At 28.3% G+C, this 22187-nt stretch overlaps 1 protein-coding gene across 2 annotated transcripts; it reads right to left on the bottom strand.

Annotated features, from left to right (window-relative positions):
• Positions 1–9378: 9378 nt before the first annotated feature.
• Positions 9379–17497, bottom strand: Hpr1 (THO complex 1-like protein Hpr1). 2 transcript variants are annotated; one of them, XM_074242321.1, is made up of 8 exons: positions 17321–17497; positions 16554–17237; positions 16198–16445; positions 15781–16077; positions 10222–10371; positions 10006–10153; positions 9696–9929; positions 9379–9626 (listed from the first exon to the last, which is right to left on the bottom strand). In XM_074242321.1, exons 1-8 carry the CDS (start codon positions 17354–17356, stop codon positions 9471–9473), a joined length of 1953 nt encoding a protein of 650 aa, XP_074098422.1. In that variant the 5' UTR covers positions 17357–17497; the 3' UTR covers positions 9379–9470. The 2 variants fall into 2 exon arrangements, with proteins under 2 accessions (XP_074098422.1, XP_074098423.1); XM_074242322.1 differs by having other exon boundaries at positions 9487–9626; positions 9800–9929.
• Positions 17498–22187: the final 4690 nt, after the last annotated feature.

The raw sequence follows: 22187 nt of genomic DNA, 5'->3' as shown, positions 1-22187 counted from the left end.
AAAAATTTTTTAAAATTTTCTCTCTTTATTTTATTTAAACCAGATTTCGCATTATGTTCAGCTTTAAGTAACTTTACAAAGTTTTCTCTACTGGAGTTGTATTTAAATTGGAGCAAGGCTGCTTTTCGTACTCTTATTAATTTTTCGCACTCGTTGTTCCACCAGGGAGCAGCATTAGGTTTTTTTGTATTGATCTTCTTCTTTTTACTATTGATATTTTTGCTATGGTTGTATTTGCATTGTGGATACAATCAGTAATTGAAGCTAAGAACGTTGTGTATTTAGCCTGAGTGTCAATATTTATATTATTGATAACTTGTACGTTAAGGTGAGGTTGGAGTGTGGCTTTGCCACACGTGTAGTTCCATTGTCTTCCAAATTCTTGGCCAGAACTTTTCTAGATCTGGTATTGAGGTAATTAATTCAGTAAATTGCTTAATGTCTTTTTGGGTAGCCTCATCAGTAAACTTCGACTTAGAGAGTTTGAAATTTTTAAGACTGTTCTTGATAGATTCAGGATTAGGATTATTTGGTGGTGACGGTTTAAAAGCAACCTGCTGTCTGTAAGAGATTGGTGTACTGGACTGCGTAGGAACTGTAGTGTGAGGCAAATTAGGGAAATTAGCCTTACTGAAGAAAGGTACTGGTGTTGATGATTTATCTTTCTCAAATACCTTTCTTGCTTGAATAAAAGATAAATTGTCGTACGCCATTATAAGGCTGATTTCTTTGGCTTTAATGATAGCAGAACATGTTTTATCTGTCGATCGATGAGCTTGTCCACACTTAATACAGTTCGGAGCTGATGTGCAGTTGATTCCTGTTTGGTGTCTTGGTTGTGAACATGTCAAACATCTTTCTATCTCTTTACAGAATTTGCTAATGTGACCTATCTTTCCGCATTTATAGCATTGTCTGATTGCAGGGATGAATGGTGTTACTTTCAGATTTGTTCTAAATATAATAATAGATTTCGGCAGAATTGTATTTCTAATTGTGAAACACATAGATTCTGTGTCAACTCGCGTTGGTTCACTCTCAGTGATCGCTCTTTTTTGAAATCTATAGCAATCAGTTATGTATAAGTCAGGGTTGTGAGGAGAGTTAGCAGAGCTAATAAATTCTTCTTTTGTTACATCTGTTGGAATGCCTCTTACTACGCATTTTCTGAATAATTTTTCTCTTGGTATAAAGGCTTCATAACCGTGATTGTTGATAAAAGTGTTGTTTACAATTTTATTGGCCTCTTCACTTTTATCAAATGTTAGGATCCATATGCCTTTGGAGAGCGTTTCAATGAGCTTGAAGTTAACCTTACATTTTTGTAATTCTCTGCTTACAGTAACCACATTTTTCGACCCCTTTTCAATATTTAACTGTTTCAAATGAATGAGAAAAGGACCTTTATCTGTTCTTAAGTATTTTATAGGAGCTTGAAAATTTTGTTTTGGCGTGAAATTGTTGTCATTGGTCTTTTTGTTGATGTCGTTGACTCCATTATTTATTGACTGCAATTTTGCTTTTCGTCCTTCCTTCTTTTAATCATCGATTGATCTCCATTTGGGCTACTTGTTCTGCTTCTTCTGTTTTTATTAAGGTAAGTGCGTTGAATTTTCAAGTCCTTGATTTTCCTGTATTAAACTTGTATATAGTTGAGAATTCTGTATGTCTTTATTAGTTTCATAATTTTCTGTCAGATTAAAGTCGTCCTCTTCATCCTCGAACATAGGCTCATTAAGCGTTTCCCCTCCCCCCGCCATACGGCGAAATTGGGGTTAGTTTTTTATGTGACTCCAATTAATAGAGCTCCGTTAATTAACTCAATTAAAATATTTCAATAGGCTCCACAAAAGTTTATTTTAATTAAAGTTAGGCAATAAAGTATAAAATAAATAAAATATTTAGATTTTTATTTTTAAATTTATATACTTATCAGGATCGAGCCTTTTTCTCAGGGATGGAGGTGAGATGTAGCAGCACATGCCGCCATCTACATAGAATATAAATTAGCGGTTTATTTAAATTCAAATCAAACAATAATTGATTAATAATATAATTATAAGAATAATTATTTTAAGAGAAATAATAAAAATAATATTAAGAACATCGTAATAGAGAAAATAAAATATATGTAATACTTAAATATAGAATGGTCACTCGAGAGGAAAATAAAATATAATATCCCGAGAAAAGCTATAAAAGGAGAAACTAAAATCTTAAATAACAAATACAGTGTTTGTTTCTAAAATACTCTAGCAAAATATTACAATTTATGACTTCGAATAAAGGACTCTATTATCCTAGGCTAAACTAAATATTCCCTTTTTTATGGCTTTTCTTCTAACCAGGCAACGACTACGACGCCATGTGTTAAACACATGGTTAGTTTCACTTTTCCGAGAGAAAACTAAGCGAAGGCGTCACTTTTATTTTGAGTCCCACTCTTGAAGAAGAACGATCAATTAGAAATAATTCTTATAATAAATCCAACCCCTAAAGCTAAATTCTCCCCTCTAAAATAAGTTATTAACTCGATGTAAAACTTAGAAAAATTAAGACATAGCAGTAAGCAAGTAACTCCTGTATATGAAACATCTTACAATATATCCCATATAACTTGCATATAAAATCTCATCATTCATAATACCAAATACCAAATCCTCATCCTAACTAGTATATAATAATAATAATATTAATTATTGTTCATGAAAGTCCGTAATAGGAATACTTTCGTATTCTTTAGCGAATTTTAAAGAGCCCGCCGATCTGAGCCGAATTAAACTACAATTGAGACATCTACAGCAGTAAAGACTTACTAAATATCGGATCAGATCATAACAGATGCAAACATTAGTTATGCACCTCCACGTAATAGAGAAGTGAGTAATAAACGTCTGATTTACGGCAGTTGATTTACCGACTGTTAGTGCAGAAAAGATGGATGTACGCAAGTGAATCTACGACGTTATGACCGACACTGTACAATCGCCATCATTAATCCCTGGGTTGGAATTGGTTACAACTTACTTGTTTCGTGCCCAGGCATTAATGATAGCGATTGGGCATCCACCACCGAGTTACGGTTTTTTGACAATTTATATGTTTTCGAATGACTCTTCTTTTGTCCTCTTCTCACCGACAAAATTATCAATGATCCACAGACTACAGAAAAGGATGGTAAGCATTTCATCACCCTTTCTATAGCTGTTAAATATTATCGGGAAATATTTTGAATCTATAAACTCCCCAAGGTACACCAATATCGGAACGATGACCAAAACCTTAGCAGACACAGCAGCGAATGATATCAAGAGTAGAATTCAGTACAAAAGAGAACACAATCTTACTCATACAACATTTAGTCGTAATAATCCAGCCTACTATCCAGTCCAAAATAAAAACGATCCTAAGTTTCTACACTTATACATAGAAGTCGAAATACTACTCAAGAAGACTAGAAATAAAACCTCCAGCGGTTTGGACAACATCCCGATTATTGTCCTGAAGACCAACAACCTGTCCTGAATTTACCAACAACCTTTATCAAAGAGTACACCGTTCTTTTTAATAATTGTCTCAATCACTCATATTATCCACCTAGATGGAAAGTTGCAAAGGTCACCCTGATTAAAAAAAAGTATTGAAAACCTTTCAATTCTTTTGAATCTATTTTAATATTGATGAAAAAATTAAAAAATATGAAATTCGATTCAAATCTTCATGAATTGAATTATTTCCAAATCGCATGATAGTATTAAAAAGTATTGGATTGAATTCACATTTTAACTACTTAAATCAAAATTAAATATTCAAAAAAATTTAAAAGTATTTAATTTTTTTTTATTTTAATTAATTTTAATTAATTAAAATAGTATTCAAAAGTATTGAAAAGTACTCAACCTTTTATTATTTGAATTCATTTCAATTTTCAAGGATGTATTAAAAAGTATTAAAAATTACTCAACCTTTTATTATTTGAATTCATTTCAATTTTCAAGGATGTATTAAAAAGTATTGAAAAGAATTCAAACTTTCAACGTATTAATATTTTTTAATATTAACAATTTTTAAGTAGGTACTGAAAAGTATTGAATCGAATTCAAAATCGCGACGTTTTAACTCATTCTAATTCTAAAAGACATAGGGTAAAAGTACCGTTTTTGGCCACCTTAGCACCGTTTTTGGTCAGTTAACATTTGAATTAATTTATAAAAAATTATAATATTACAACCATATTTTTGGTGAGTTTTAAAAATTTTATATCAGAACAAATTGATTTTGTAATGATTTATTAATATAAATTCATTTCTATCGTTTTTTTTGAATCGATCGGTAAAATCATTTAAAAGTTATACAAAAAAAAAATTTTATTTTGGAGGTTTCTCAACATCTATTGTTCCGAATCGGTTCAAATAGTATAATAAATTTAAGTTTGGTGAACCTCTTCCTTAGATACATTTATAAGCCAAGTTAAAGAGTTAACAACAACAGGTTTGCAAGTATTAGCTAAAAATGGTGGCATTATTACATATTACGTCAAAATCTTTTCTTTTCCCGTGGATTCTGTGGCACGGCCCGTCTTGCAAAATCGATTACAGTTCAATGGATTCTTTGGTTGCAGTTGGTGTTATCAACGTGGGAAAACCAGCTCAAAAAGTATGAAGTATCCATTGTCTTCTGAGAATCCTCCACTACGGGATCATGAGATGTACTTAACAGACGTAGAACAATTAAAAAAAGATCTCGAAACTCTTCCAAAAACTAAAAAAAATGAAAAATACACTGTTTTTGGAGTAAAAGGATCTAGTGTTTTATCAAATCTACCGGATTTCGATTGTATATGGGGTTTCCCTCACGATTATATGCATGGGGTATTATTAGGAGTTGAGCGTCAACTTTGGAACAAATGGAACAAAGACTATCTTTCAGTTGATCAAAGGAAATTAGTTAATGCCCGGCTAACAACCATACAACCGACAAATGAGATTCATAGAACTCCACGAGTTCTGTTAAAAAAACAATCCTGGAAAGCGACAGAGTGGCGGTCTTGGCTTTTATTTTATAGTGTCCCAGTTTTGAGCGGAATATTGCGGCAAGACCTTTTAGATTCCTATAAATTATTGGTGAAAAGTATTTTTAAACTGCTCTCTGTCAATATAACGGAAGATGAATTATTAGAATGTGAAATGAATCTGTTAAGATTTGTGTACGACTGCCAAAATTTTTATGGGGAATCATTTATCACATTCAATGTTCATTCATTGCTGCATATCGTCAACAGTGTTCGAAAAAACGGCCCTTCTTCGGTGACATCAACATATGTCTTCGAAAATAATATATATAATCTGAAACAAAAAGTATCAGGTCCAAATGGTGTTATGGGTCAAATGGCTAACCGAACACTACGTTATAATAACTTCCAAAAAATGTTGTTCGAAGAATCAGACGAATCCTGTCGGGAATTCTGTGAGAAAATTTTAAACAAGAGACAGGAAAACGTGTATAAATATGAAAAATCTGAAGATGGAGCGTTAATGATGGACTATTTACGTGATCATGAATTCGAAATCTCAGGACGATATTACAGTCGTTGTTTATTTAAAAAAACAATATATCACTGTTTTCTTTACACACAAGCCCAAAAAACAAACAATTCGTTCATTAGATTAGAGGACGGTCGGATGGCGAAAATCGTTCAATTCTTATTACAAAATAAAAAAGCTTTCATGGAAGTTCAAATATTATCTGTAGAAGTTGTGGAAAATTTTGAGCATCTATGGATGATTCAGAATTGTGAAAGTGATGTAATACGATTACCAATAACGAAAATTCAGAATAAGATGATTTATATAGCTATAAAAGCATTATCATGCTCAGAAGAAAATAAAGATTATTTGAGTGTTCAACCTAATACGTTTGAAGTGCAGTAGAAAAAAACAGTTAAAATTAAAACTTTTGATTTGATTTATGCACATTTGTACGGTAGAATTACATATAAATTAGCCATACTTTTTTATATTTGCATGCACATAAGTATTTCTATCAATACATCTTTGAGTACCAGAATAAATTCCTTCATTTAAAACGTCCTAAAAATGTTGAACATTCTTCGATATTTATCAAGTACTAGTAAATCTACGAATATGTATTATTTTTGTATTAAAAAAAAAAGAAATAAATAAAAGTATTAAGAAAGTTCAATATTCCTCAATATTTATCAATTATTAATATAGTAAAAAAATTAGCATTATTTTTGTATTAAAAATAATAAAAAAGTATTGACAATTTTACAGTACTTTCTAATATTTATTAATTCCTAGGAGTCCAAAAATTATGTATTATTTTTGTATTGGAAATCATTAAAAGTATTAAAAAGTTCTGCACTCTTCAATAAATATCAATCACTGGTGTGGTTAGAAATTTCGCATCATTTTTGTATTAAAAATAATAAAAAAGTATTGATAATTTTACAGTACATTCTAATATTTATTAATTCCTAGGGAGTCCAAAAATTATGTATTATTTTTGTATTGGAAATCATTAAAAAGTATTAAGAAAGTTCTGCACTATTCAATAAATATCAATCACTGGTGTGGTCAGAAATTTCGCATCATTTTTGTATTAAAAATAATAAAAAAGTATTGATAATTTTACAGTACTTTCTAATATTTATTAATTCCTAGGGAGTCCAAAAATTATATATTATTTTTGTATTAAAAATAATTAAAAAGAATTAAGAAAGTTCAGTACTATTCAATATATATCAATCATTGATGCAGTCAGAAAATTAGCATTATTTTTGTATTGAAAATAATTAAAAAGTATTGAAGATTTTCAGTACTTCCTAATATTAATTAATTTATAGGAGTCCTTAAATTATGTATTATGTTTGTATTGAAAATGATTAAAAAGAATTAAGAAAGTTCAGTACTATTCAATAAATATCAATCATTGATGCAGTCAGAAAATTAGCATTATTTTTGTATTGAAAAAGATTGAAAAATATTCACATAATTGAATGTATCTCAATATTTATCAATTCTTGTCGAGACCGAAAATAGATCTTTATTTTTCGATTAAATTAATTTGAAAAATATTCCAAATTCTGTATTTATTTTAATATTTTTCAATCATTGGCTAAGTCAAAAATAAAGTACTATTTCTGAATTGAAATGAATTGGAAAAAACAGAAATTATATTATTCATTTCAATTTTTTTGTATTTTTTCCGAAAACCGAAATTCAAAAATTATTTTTGAAATCAACTGAATTAAAATGGATTCATTTGGTAAATTCAATGGATTGAAATATATTAAAATTTTGTCATTTTTAATTCATTTTCAATACTTTTTTTTAATCAGGGCATTCCAATTAAAAAGAAAAATAACGATACTTCAAACCCAATAAACTTTACAGTAAATATAAACAAACTATTTAAAAAACTAATTAAAATCCTGATCACTACACATACAGACAACAATAAGTTGATCCCAGACCATCAATTCGGCTTTAGAACTCGATAAGAACTTATAAGAAATTATTTCAGCAATGTATACCAAATAAATAACGACCTACTTAACAAGCTGAAGGTAGAAGACGATATCACGATTCTACGAATGGCTAAAAGCAACTACTTTCCACCAGAACTTTTCACAAATCTTGTTAGACTGGGACTTATTCAGGACATTATAATATGCCAGTCATATGCCATATCCAACGCAACTGCGCAAGAAAGGCGGTATTCACTGAAACTGATAATCCCAAAGACAAATGGACATACTCAACTGCTCTTCCAGACTGTGACATCAACAACCTCGACAGGCTATCAGAAAATTAGTGGTGACTCCATGGTGTCGCTAAATACATGGACGAATTGAGATGACGGGCCAGACTGAAAAAATAGCTACAGCAACATCAGCAGAGAGTTAATCACCGAAATCGACTCAGATAAAGCATGATTGTCATTATTCACAATAGCATAAGATAGATTACTTTTGAATGTATTCCTGTAAATGATCCTACGCACCTACCAGTCCTCGACCTTCTCCTTCTCTTACCTCTCCCATAACTTATACAAAATGGCTTCTATGGTTTTTTTAATTTGTTTTATTTTTTTTTACCTTAGCTTTAAAAAATACTTACTATGACATAGTTATTAAGAAAAATTTGTTATAAGAAAAAAAGTTCAAATAGTATTTTGGTAAGACGCATCACATGATGACAAACCAAAAATTATTTTTATAAGAATATTGTTTAAGTTGTTTAAGGGCATTTGTTACTTATGTAATGTGACGTTCTGACAAAAAATTGGAACTGCAAATCGAATTTATTTTTAAAATTAATAAATGGTTTTTTCAGAATTACATTCCAAAGAAGATTTGTTGCTCCGTTGCTGAATTGGCTACGCGGCAACGGAAATTTTAGACGATAAGAAGTCATCGCGGCCCGCGAAACGTTAATGTACCCACGTCAGCATGGGATCTGGGCCTCGACGACATTCCCGAGATGTAACCTGAGCCCAACAATGGCTGCCACTGATCATTTGTATAAATTAATGTTTATTGTTAAAGAGAAAAATAAGTGACCTTTTTAAAATCAAAAAAAAAAATCCACATGATATTGCCTTATAATTAATAGTTATTAAAAAATCATACATGTAGTATTTTCGATCCTAACTTTTAGGAGCGACAAAAAATATACCTTACCTAAAAAAAGACATATAAAATTTTATTCTGGTAAATTACTAAAAAATTATCAGCCTATCATTAATATACGGTTATCTTGAATTTTTTCATCTAATTCTTCATAACAGGAATTAGCTCACGAGGTTTTTGAACCCGATCAATAATGCCTTCAAGATTCACACAAATTATGTTTGATAATAATCTTTACTGATTGTACAAAAATTTGTATTTATGAATTAACTTTATTTTTTTTATAAAAATATAATATGAGTTTTAAATGCTTTAATTTATTTCTCAGTATATGATAAACCTATCATTTTTTAAGTATGCATATAAATATTTAAAAGTTATGTTTTTATTTTGACACTAATATCGTTGTTAAAATAATCTCAATAAATTTTTTATAATAATAAAATGACTATATGTTTGGAAGCTAATTATCATTATTATACCACAATCACATTATACCACAATCAATCATTAATTTAGTAATCCGTATAATAATTTATTGGATTCATTGACCTAACATTTATTATTAAAATAATTTGTATGTATCTATTTATAGGTAAAAATATAATTTAATAAAACTATCACTGAATACAAGTCAGCAGATAACATTAACAGATATTTAATTTTTTATTTATTTTATTGACTATATATCAAGGGAAATCTTGAAATCATGATGCAAATTAATATGAATGGACATTAATTCGTGTATTTAACGTCATGTTATTATGAAATGGAAAATATATAAAATTCAAAATAATTAATAGTCAGAAAGATTATTTTATGGCTTCAATAAACCAACTGCTTCGTGAAAATCCAGCCCTTCCAAAATGTACGCTAAATTCTCTACAGAAGCATCTTCATCAGCATCTACCCAAATATCCAACATAGTTTTACATTGCTCATATTGGGTAGGTTTTCCACGAAAGAAATCAATCTGAAAATAACAATATTTAATAAAAGGTACTTGAAATATAAAATTTGATAAAGATAGTTTTTAATAAACCTCATCTGCAGCATATCCTAGTTTTGAAGCTAATTTTTCCCAATTGTTTTTTAATACTTCTGAAAGTTGTTCAATCATTTCTACAGTAACAAAATTCAATTTACCAGTTTTAGCATTGGAATTTTCACAATCTACTGGTTCTGATTCTTGTTTCAAAACATCTTCATTAAACTCATGTTCATTTGATTCTGGAGGTGGAGTTTCATCAGCTTCCATTTTAACGTCTGAATGAAGCTAATACGAATAAATTAATATTTGTCAATAGTTACACGTTAAGCCAATTGGATACTCAACACGGTTATTTACTTACTGGTCGGTCTTTAGCAATTTTTTTAATCATAGTTTCTAAATATTCTGGTAATTTGTTAATAGGATTGTTTCCATGAACAAAAAAATGAGGACTTCTTCTAGCTAATAATCTCAATGCCCTCCAACCAAAATTACCATCATTCACTTTCCTTAAATAAAAAATAAAAAATATTTATATTACTACAATAACAAATAATTTTAAAGTAAAAATACTTACTTGTATTCATCTTCAACCATTGCTGCAGGATCTAACTGCATAATGGCTTCTTCAAAATATACTTCTAATGATGGTAAAAAATCTCTATCTTTGGATTTACAAGCTTCTAAATTATTAGGACATAAATTCCATAGTTTAGTGAGCTCAGAACTAAATAAAAAAAAAATGATATTATGAAAAATTAAGAAATCCATAATAATTTCACACTTTACCCTAGTAACAATTCGGAACAAGCCTTGTGAAAGTCTGATTCAATATTCTTGAGCAAGTATCTGCATTCAGATTTAAACAATCTTAACTCAAGATTATTCAAGCAGATTCTTGTTCGAAAATTGTCACTGAATTACTACAAATACATGACCAAGTTTCTCAAGCTAAAGTTAAGTCTGAATGCAACCAAAATACGACCCGAAATCTGAGGCCCCCACTATTATATTTTTGAAAATATAATAAAGAAAAAAAGTGCAAATTCATGTTCTTTTGCGTTTATTGCATAAGTCTGAATTAAGTCTCTTGGTTAAGTATCTGAGCGAATTTTAGCTGTGGAATCGACGAGTATGTGAAATATGTGAAATCATATTTGACCAAATACCACTCAACATTCTGCTCAAAAATAATGTCCAAATTCAATACTACTAGAGTAAATGCTTTTAGGTATTTCAAATAATTGACTCAACATTTACAATAGTTGTAACTAAAAAATAGACTTGGAATTATAGACAAATAAAAAAGAGTTCAAAAGTTACCAAAATTCAAAGATAAAAAAATCTAGAACACGATTGACTCTGCAGGCCATCTCGGAAACATTCCGCAATGTACGAGTTAAAAACGCTCGAAAAATTATCTATTCCGAAGTTTTGAGCTCTTTAAGCTTAAAAACACACTTCTATCCTTTTTCGAGCTCTTCGAGTACACAAACATACACACAAATTTCATACAGTTGAAATTTTTATATTAATATAAAATAATAAATTAGAGATCATAATTGTTTGATAATAACATAAAAGTCATTTTTAAATAAAAATTATTATTTATAAAATTATCAATTGCTTTCAAAAATCTATAATAATCTATTTTTATGGTAAAAAAAAATAATCAGCGAATTTCATTGAGTGTTAAGCTTAGAAATAGCGAATCTTGTAAATCACCGAGTTAATAGTGATAATAGTAGTATAGTGGTAATAGTGGTAAGGTATATATATATATATATATATATATATATATATATATATATATATATATATATATATATATATATATATATTAGGGTGCGCCAAAATGTAACTTCCTTGATGGACCTCTTAAAATTGGAATTTTGAGTTCCGCTTTCAACAGGAGTTGTGTTTGGGCATTTCCTGACATATTTTGAGCGTAAAGGATTTATTTGATTTTCATAGAATTTTTTACCAGAAGTTTTGTTTAGGCATTTTTGCTGGAATTTCAAAATTTCAAAATTTGGCCGAACAAAACTCCTGTTATATATGAGGCATTCCATGCCAAATCAACCACTTTTGACTCCGACCCTTTTTGATTTTTCTGAAATTTTAGTATCTTTCTCTACGCTATTGAAGACAATTTTCAGAATTTTTTACCCAACTAAAAAAAAGTTACGAGTTATTAAAAAAAGACAGTTTTTTTTTTGTTAAATAACCATAACTTTTTTGAAAATTAACTTATTGAGATGTTTTTTTTTTTTTTTAATTTTTGTTTTTAAATGTACTGTTAAAAAATATATAAAAATAATAATTTGGATTCATGTTCAACGTTTTTTTTTTAATTTTGGAAAAAAACGAAAATTTCGGGATGATTGACATTTTTGACTTTCGATTATATTTTTTTATAAAAATCTTCAGTATTTTCTGCGAATTTTCTGAAATTTTCAGAGTGGTATATTTGTTCTTTCTATTTTTTTTTAGAAATGAAAAAAAAAATAAATTTTTTTTTAAATGTTTGTTTTTCGTTATAGAGTAAATGTTCCAGTAGTTGACCGGGCACCAGTAGTTGATCGCTTTCATAAGAAAGTCCAAAAATTATTATTAACTGCATTTTATATGACCTTGAAATTTATTTTGAACTATTGTTGAACTTATAACCATTATAATGAATAGGTATTCCAAGTATTATTTAATTTTTAAAACATCGAAAATAATTTATGAAAATTTTTCACCGCATGATCTGACTAAAATCGGTCAATTATTATAGTAGAGTATCCGAGAGGTGACTACATACATTAATTAACAAAAAAGTTCCTATTAGGTTAATCTTGTCAAATTGAATTCTGAAATAGTCTTTAATAGTTACTTAATAAATCTTCTAATATTTTACAAAAATAATCAAATAAATAACAATTCAACAACCGGTCAAATACTGGCACAATAAAACACCATTGTACCATCAATAAATGACTTCGGTCATCTATTGGAACCTGCGATTTTTCTAAATACCAGTAGTTGACCGCATGCACATTTTTAAGTTTCTAACCTCTATAAAATAAAAATATAAATTTGTTTACGTGATAATTTAATGTTTACATGAGTGTTGTTATTTAAAATAACTAATAATTATTAAATTATAAGTAATAAAGAAGTATTTCTGCTTAGTGTTTGATGTGTATAAGATGACTGTTGAGTGTATTGACTTAAGTTTAAATTTGTACACTGATAGAAGGATTTATTACCTATTAATAATTTAATTTATTTAGGAAAAAAGAGTACATTTATTAATAGTTAATAAGTATTTATTTATACTTAACCAATATTTATTAGCAGTTAACAAATATTTTGTTAAGTGAATTTATTTCGCTTGCAATGTTATATGATATGAAGATTGCTTATAAACAAAAATCATATTTATAAATTATTTGCATTAATTATATTAAATTATAATAACGTTTGTTGTAACATACTGAATTTTATCACAGCTCATAATTATCTTTTATATTTTTAAATATTGAAAACGTTAATTTATTTAGTGAATTGAATTATTATCATGTATTCCAGCCGTAGAGTTATAAAAAGTGTCAAAAGAAAATTGCTATTTTTGCTTTTGATTTTAAATAAATATTTGTTAACAGTTAACAAATATGCATTAACTATTAATTCATATTTATTAATAAACCCTATGATGTTAACAAATCATTTATAAAGAGTTAATAAAGCTTATTAAATATAAACAAATCTTTCTATCAATGTAACAAGTTTAAATATGAATTTTTTTGTTGACATTGGAAATAATAGATATACATTTACAGTAATTAATGGTTTATTTTAAACAATACCCATTATTTGTAATAATAATTGCGTGCATGCACCTCAACGAAATGTTTTGCCCTTGTCACTATTAAATCTAAATTAATTTACTAATCTGTTACGTTTTTACTATTATTAGTTTTGTTTTAAACTAAACAAATTTTGTTTACTAATAATATAAATCTAATTTAAATAAATAAGTATAAAAACATTATACATTAAACATAAAAAACTAATTAAAGTTTAAAAAATAACCAATGTTTGACAATCGGTCAACTACTGGAACATTTCGCGGTGAATTACTGGATCAAGCCGATCAACTACTGGTGTTTTTATCTTACCTGCATTTAAATGTGAATTTATATGTAATTTTATTAATAATTCAAATAAATAACATCATCTATCAAAAACTTAACTATTTAAAGTTTAAATAAACTTTGAATTATTTTTTTTTAACACATAATAATTAAATTACGATCAATTGAAATGCCAAAAATCTTTAAACGGTCAATTACTGGTACATTTACCCTACCACTCTGAAAATTTTTCAGCAGATTTAAAAAACTTCAAAATCCGAGAAAAAAAAATGAAAACAAAAATCAAAAGTGCCAATCATTTATAAGATTTGATTATTTTCTAATAAAGGTAGATCAAAAGTTAAAAGAAGCTTTAAATTATTTTTTCGTATTTTTTTTTCAAAAACTACATGCAAAAACAAAAAAATGAGATTGTTGTTTGGTCCGTTTGTGAGTAACGCATGAACTTTCAAAAATTTTTTATAACGCAAAATTAAGAATTTTAATCCAAAAACAAATAAAAAAAACACTTCTCTAAAAATTTCAGAGATTCTTACGATTATTTAGAGATATTACATTAAATAATTTTTACTCATAATTTAATTTCAAAAGTCGATTTAGATGAATTTCAAAAATTGAAAATTGTACATACATTTCTTTTTTCAGAATTTTTTTTCCTATTTATGATTTTTGTATAGTCCCATGTACCCTTTTTGAAATAAACAAAAGGTTATTTTCGATATATTTAAAAAATAAAGTTGAAAAATTGGGATAATAATAAAATTTTCAATTTTGAATAACTTTCGAAAAATAAAAAAAATTTTTTTTTCGGCATATCTTTGTTTTATAATAAAAGAAAATTTTTTGCCAAATTTCGCCCAAATGAAAAGGGGTCGATTCTTAATGCTAGTTAAGTTGACATGGAATGACCCAGTTATAATGATGTGCACAAATACGTGCTTTCATGTAGATTTACCTATCGTTTTAAAAATCACTACAGTAAAATTTTTTATTTTTTCGTTTTCTAACTTTGAAGACCTATAATTTCTCAAAAAACAACCGAAAGAAAAAAATAACAAAACCGGTGATGTTAGCCGAGTGGTCTAAGGCGCAAGGCCTATAGAGCACTCGGGACTGGCTCACCGGCCAGGCGTGGGTTCGAATCCCAAGCTGGTCTTAAAAACCATCTTGGTTGATATTCGACCCTCGCCGCGTAGATTTAAGATTTTCACAACCCAAAAGACCCCACCGTACCACTCCCAACAGTTAAAGTCGGCGATATGACCACAGCAGTTAAAACCGACTCTAAATAATAACCAAATAAAAAAAAAAAAAAAAAAAATAACAGTTTTTATATGTAAAATCAAATTATATATAATTAAATTAATAAATATAAAGTATTAAATAAAATTTGCTATATAATTAGGTCTGCTTGAACACGACTAATATAAGTCGATGCCTCATGATATTTAGAACTACATATAATTGAGTTTAATCAGTCACGAATCTATATATTTGTATAAGTAGATCTAATTTAACCTAATTGACATGAAACCTTTTATATTTGAATCATTTATAAGTCCATATACAACTGGATTGATGTAACTTAAAAATTTTGGTGACTACTACTATCTTAAGTCTATTAATATACTAATTTCTATTGAATTTTGAGGAGTAAATTTACAATTTAAAATCCTCCTGTAAGTACCAAATAAGAAAAAAAATTTGAACGGTTGACCCTGTAGGCTATTCTTAGAACTTCTCGCAATATTTGAGCTCAAAACGCTCGAAAATTTGTCTATTCAATAGAATTGAACTCGCCTGAGGCGAAAATTTTAGAACTGTGAAAACTTTAACTATACGTTTTGTAGTTTTAAAATTAGTATAGAATATCAGTTTAGAACTAAAAAAATATTATTCAACAATTTTTCCAGTTTCATTGTGGTTTCAATGAGAAATACCAACAAAAATTTTTACGTTTTAAAGATGTATTTATAATTATGAAAGTTACGTACTTGCCCATATTAAATTTTCCGACGAATTGTGCATCTCGAATAACATCACCCATCCGTCGTTTGAGTTTTTTTAATTTTCTTGGTTCATCGTTTTCACTAGAAATATGTAACGGTCTTTTAAAAGCTGGACAACCATCATTTTTCCAAGCATTCCAATGTTCTTCTCGTTTTAAAATATTTTTTACAATTTCTGTAAAAACTTTACCATCTGGTGGAGTTTCGGCTAATAAAACATATATCTGTTCCGTTGTTGTTTTTACCCACTCTATTTGGTCTGGTTTTAACTCGTGAGTTTCACTGGAAAATAATTAACAACTGAAATTAATAGTATTGGGAATGAAGAAGCCCAACGATTGATAAAAATATACATATAATTCTTTCATCAACCTACAGTTTTTTACAAAATAAATTACTTACGTTTTAAACTTAACTGTACTGTTAAGATATTGAAATAAAATGAGAAATTGTAAAAGTACATAACGTCGAAAGTTTGAATCTGATAATTGTAGTTCAAGTAATTTTTGATTTGTAAGATATTTAGCAAAATAATGAGTTTCTTTATAAGTATTCTCTCCGGTAGATTCATTATAAATTCCAGTTAGAGAACAAGTTCGCTGATCCTCCAATTTGAAAGATGAAAATGCAGAAAGTACGCTGGAGGTATTCTGAAATAACAATAAAAAAAATTAACAATAATAACTTTTATCATCGTAAAATTATTAGGAGTAAATAAAGTTAAGGATAAAAAATTTTTAAAAATAATTTCATCATACCGCAGAAAAAACTTTCCAGTGAACTTTATTATAACACTGATTGGGATTTCTAAAAACATCCTGTAAAGCCCAAAATTTCCGATACAAATTATAGTCCATTTGTATTTTATTTTCTGATTTATCCTCTTCTATTGATTCTAAATCATCATCAATTTCTTCAGTTTTATATTCAGTATGATTGTCTAAATTAAATTCACTGACAATATTAAGCCCAGATCTTTCAGAAAAGGGGAAAAATTTTGCAAGAAATAGTAAAATTCTTCCACAAAATACTGTTTGTTGTGATCGAGATAGTCGTCGTAATAAATCATTACACATTCGCAATAAATTGTTTTTACAAGCACTGAAAAACAAATCTTCCTTCCAAATTTCAACATTATTTTCAACGTAGGTAAACAGTTGTTCACATTTATCCAATGTCATTGCATCGAAAATATCGCTGAGAAGCATTACCGGCATACTGGTAGTCGCTAAATCTTTTCTACAAAGATCTATCGTTACTTTAATGTAAGTTTCAGAAATATTAACACTTTCTGATGTACTACAATTTAGAACAATCAGTAAAGTATCACGTAAAGCTTGATCAACAGCAGATTTACGATCTGTATCATTGGGACAGGCCTCAACAGATTTCTTTTGAAAAGTTGTTACATCAGAATTTCTCAAACACTGCTGTAATAAAACCTGTAAACAAAACGGAAATTATAACTTCAAAAATATTCAGTAGTGGTTACATTTTTTGAGGAAACATTAGATATTGTACTTACGCTGAAATCTCCTCTCAACTTTTCAAACTGAGCCATTACTAGTAGCTTTTAATTTTATACAGTTATTATATACACGTGACAATAAATTGAAATTAAATACAATTATAGTGCTTAATGCAATATAGAAATTGTTGGTTTTTTTATCATTATTTTTCAACAGCCTACTCAGTACACACACCACTGTCGGAGAGTCGAATCAAACCAATGAAAACCAATATACACTCATAGATTTACGTATATGTATAGCACAGTGAGGTCGGATTGTAGGATTTCTTTATGTCTCCTTCCCAAGCACCACGCGCTCTCTGAAAATCACCTCACTGAATTTAGCACCAAAAAATAAATTTTTTTAACTTTTATTTAAACAATCCGATTGTCCGTCAATGTCCGATGTAATTGTTTATTTGTCCGATAATTGTTTATTTATAAACAATTAAACAAATTTTTACTTGCAAGATAACACTTTCTTTATCAAATCGATTAGTTTTTTTTTTTTCATTTGATCGGTAATTATTTTTTATTGATTGTCCGATCAATATTTTTATTTGTCCGATTGTTTTTCTATTTTTAATTAATTTTTTTGTGAAATTAATTTTGAATACGTAATTGTTATTGCGCATGCGCGAAAGTATATGACGTTACAGCAGGGACCGCCATATTTATTTTTATCTACTAATTTAACTGAGTAGTTTTTTCTATTTTTTATCAATGGAGAGGTACCTAAACAAGGAGCTTTACCCTCCATTATGGAGGGTAGAGGTAAGGAGGTAATAACAATTACCTCCAGGGTGTGCGTTATTGTGTACTTGAATTTTTTTTAAGTGCACTAGTAGATACAATTTAGGAATTTCATAAAAAGTGAAATATTTCGTAACTACGCACACTAAATACGTTCCAAAATTGTTTCTTTTAATTTTTAAATTTACAAAAATTTTTTTTTAATTTTTGAAAATCATATACAACCATATCGGTTACTTGGATTTTTTAATTTTTTATTTTATATCTTTTTGTAAAGAAATAAAATTTTTTTTTTCTTAATAGTCTTATGAACGTGGACTTGGCACGATTTTTTTACAGTGAAACTGTTTTTGTTCGGATTATATATACTGTAGGAATAAGATATTTTATGTATTAGACATAAGGGTAGTAAGTTATGACAGAATGCAAGAGTGTATTTGTGAAGTATGGAGGGGAGACGTGAAGCTAGAGGCTCGGACTTAAAAATTGTGACTTCACTTCTCCTCGAGAACCCAAGATCGACGTCATCTCGATCGCGTTATATTTTCTGTTCCTTTTATTTATATATCTCTTTTTTTTTATTCGATGGTAATTGATCAATAAATGTCAAAGCAAATTAAGTTAATCTGCAAACTAAAATTGGTGTTTTATGTAAATTGTTTTAAATTTAAATTCCTTTTTCCTGCACTGGAACCGAGTATTTCAATACTCTTGGGCGCATGAACTCTCGTCGGTAATATTCTCAGCTAAATATCAACATCACTAGACGGAGGCATAACAGCTTAGTATATGCTGAGTAACTTACAAAGTTGTCAAGGACTTTGTTCGGCTGAACACGCTCATTATATATATTGTAGGATACAGTATTAATGATACTGAAGTTAGCCGACAGCTGTCAATTTTAAGAATTTTTTGAATAATTCAATTTTTGTAATAAAATTTTTTTTTTTATTTCACATTAAGAAATTTATAAAAACTATTGGTGTATTTTTTTATTTTATTTTTTTTTTTTTAGTTTATTTGATAGAAAAAAAAATCCTAAAAATTGACAGCTGTCGGCTAACTTCAGTTTCATACAGTACTATGACAAAATTAACCGTTTTTGAGAAAATGCATTTTCTCATGACGTATAGAATGACATTGAACGTTTATATTTACCAGCTAATAATTTAATGTTGGGAAATGAGGGACCAATTATGAGTTCAATCAGTCCGAGAGAATATTAATAATTTTCATTATGTGAACGTAGATCAATATATCGTAGTCAAGAGCTATCAGTATTAGAAAAAGTTACTGAACTAGTGACAATATGGCACACTCTTGATCCGGATAAACAAAAAGAGCTTGTTACTTGTAAAAAAATAATGATGTACAGTCAAGCTATTCTTTATTCTAATAGAATTTTATATTTATTAGTCCTACCAGACATCAGTATTATAATACATCAACAAGATCACGTTTATGATGGTCAAAGAAATAATAATAATGTCACTAAAAGGTAAATTTTTCGTTTTTTTATAACATAAAATATAATTTTACATTTATAATTTTTGATTTTTGCATCGAGTGTGTAAAATATATTAAATAATATTTTTGAAATAGTGTACCAAGCGATAGCGGTGATATGAAGTCGGGTTTCGAGGAAGTAAATCCCGTGGAGACGGACATTGCTGTAATAAGAATGGTATCATGATTTGTCAATCGTATTTTTACGGAAAACGGTGTCAGTGCCGATCATGTTTCATCAAATGGTTCTGGGTGTCGTTCACATGCTCATTTAAACTACTGACTCAAGCAGTTTACCATGAAAGTAAAACGTTACTTTCTATACAAAAGGTTTTTAAAATGTTAATAATTATTATTTTATTTTTTATAAATTAAATTAATTTTTATATTACAACAGCCGAAAATACTCATACCGAACATGTTACCTGGTTAGGAACTTATAACGGATTGTTTGAGAGTTTATCTTTTTCCAAATTGACTTTAAGAGGTGTGTTAGGTCTTCGAGAACACCACCACTCTTACCTGCCGAATGTACTATATTCTTCGCTAATTATCGCATAGTATTTAAGAGTACACCTTGTGATCCTTTTAGTAAGTTATTATTATTGTTAATAAAAATTTACAATTTTATTTAGTACAGCAAAATTAATTTTAATTAATGATTTAATAGCTTGTGAGCAAATGGTCGTACGAGCTCTTCCCTTTATCTCTTTGACAAAAAAAAACGTTATGCAGTTCAATATCTAGTTCATCTAACATTAAAAAAGTTAATTATTTTAAGTGAACTGAAAGTTAAATATTTTTTTTTACTATATTTATAATTTACAATACTTATTTTGTCTGTCTAAACAAATTTTTTAATATAAAATATTTTAAATCTATATTATAATTTTAATTTCACGGATTTTTATAAAAAAAAACTAAGCTAAAATAGCGAGAAAAACTGATTTTAAACTTTAACAATCATCAAAGTCACAAAATTTCTATTTAAATTAATATTAAATTGAACTATTTTTTTTTTAATTTTTAAAATTTATTATTATAAGAATAATTAATTCTAAATTAATTTTCGGCTGACGAATTTACGGAAAACTTAATTAGAAATTCTATACATTAGAATGGTTAAAAATTTTTTTTTTAGACAATCAGGTAACCCCTCGTCAATTGCTCCTGCACAATTTAATTTTATTGTTGACAGTTTTTCAAAATATTTTGGAGTTTTTTATGGTAATTATCGTTTTACGAAAAAAGGGTTACTACTCTGTGGCGGAATAAGACAACATCTGTGAATATTTTTTGATAAGTATTTGAAGTTTTATTTTTTCCAGAATATCTAAACTTTAAGGATCTACTGAAGAAAATTCTTAATTTTCTGTCTTCTATAATTAAGTTACTTTAACAACAGCTGTAACTCCTGAATTTATCGCGGAATCATCGCTAAGAATTGTTTTTATTGTTGAATCTCTTTTGTTCTTTAGAAACGTCGTTTCTTAGACAATTTGTAAAATGATTTTTTTCAATTACAAATTGGGGGTTCTTCTTTTTAGATTTTTTACGGTATTTAAAATTCTTGTGTAGTTTATGTCTTCATCTATAATAACCTTGCTCATTCCTTCTACGAACAAAAAAAAACTGTTACACCAGAAAGTTAAAATTTTTATTTCATTATAAGTAAAAATGATAAATACTTATTAATTAATTAATTAATTAATTTATTTATTTATTTATTTACTCATTTATGTATGTATTTATGTATGTATTTATTTGTTTATTTGTTTAGGCCTGTTAGTCATTGTCGATCCTTGTAGTCCCAAAGGACTACAAGCACGAGCCCTTGAATGTGGTGTAGGAATTTGTATCGCAACATCTGGCAGTTTGATTGATTTACTCGAAAAAGGCATAAACAACATAAGAAGATGAACTTACCTTGTATTGAATGAAGCTGTTGAATGTCTTCGTATGTTGGACATGGAATTTGTATCACAAATCATGAAAATCATCGAACAAATCAGACTAGACACACAGATTCTGATGTGGCCTGCAACTGGCTGAAGATTTTGTCTCTGATTATATTCAAGTTAACATTTGATCTCTGACACTTTCTGCAAATTAAAATATCCGTCAAATATTTAAAATTTGTCAACAACACGAGAAAAAATCTAAATTGATAGTGATCGATCAGTAATTGCTATCCACAGTGACAAATCTTAGACGGAACGTGATTACTTTTTATCAGAATTTAAAAATGTGTTGACTTTGATTATTTTAATAGTTCAGAGGATTATATCCACAAAATTGACAGAACAGGATGTTGTTACAGTGTACCAGAGTGCTGGTACAGCTTACATGTACTTTACACCAAGCAATGCTTGAAAGGCCAAGTAATTGATATTCATAACCGAAGAAACCGGTCAAATAATAAACCCACAGCTGTCCGAGATAGCTAATGCGCAACGCGATCAATTCGGAAAGAATCGTAAGTGATAGAATCTAGCCATAATATTGTAATATTATAAGAAATACGTTTTGAGATTACTCTAATAATTATTTTTTTCTTTATAAACCACTAAATGGACTTTTCATTGATAAAATCAATATATCTCCTTCGTCTACCGTATTTAAA

Source organism: Cotesia typhae, unplaced genomic scaffold, assembly GCF_013202065.1.
Source record: "Cotesia typhae breed Kobodo isofemale line unplaced genomic scaffold, CoteBio_Ctyphae contig_4, whole genome shotgun sequence".
NCBI lineage: Eukaryota > Metazoa > Arthropoda > Insecta > Hymenoptera > Braconidae > Cotesia > Cotesia typhae.
Note: the sequence above shows the minus strand (reverse complement) of the source record. Positions and strands in the feature narration are given on the sequence as shown.

What these genes read in the sequence shown, in the direction of transcription:
- Hpr1 (XM_074242321.1), bottom strand. Translation starts at nt 17,356, where the DNA reads ATGGCTCAGTTTGAAAAGTTGAGAGGAGATTTCAGC. An exon ending in AGTTGAGAGGAGATTTCAGC is followed by an intron (nt 17,238 to 17,320) that starts GTAAGTACAATA and finishes TTTTGTTTACAG; the next exon opens with GTTTTATTACAGCAGTGTTT. An exon ending in ATGGTTGAAGATGAATACAA is followed by an intron (nt 10,154 to 10,221) that starts GTAAGTATTTTT and finishes TTTTTATTTAAG; the next exon opens with GAAAGTGAATGATGGTAATT.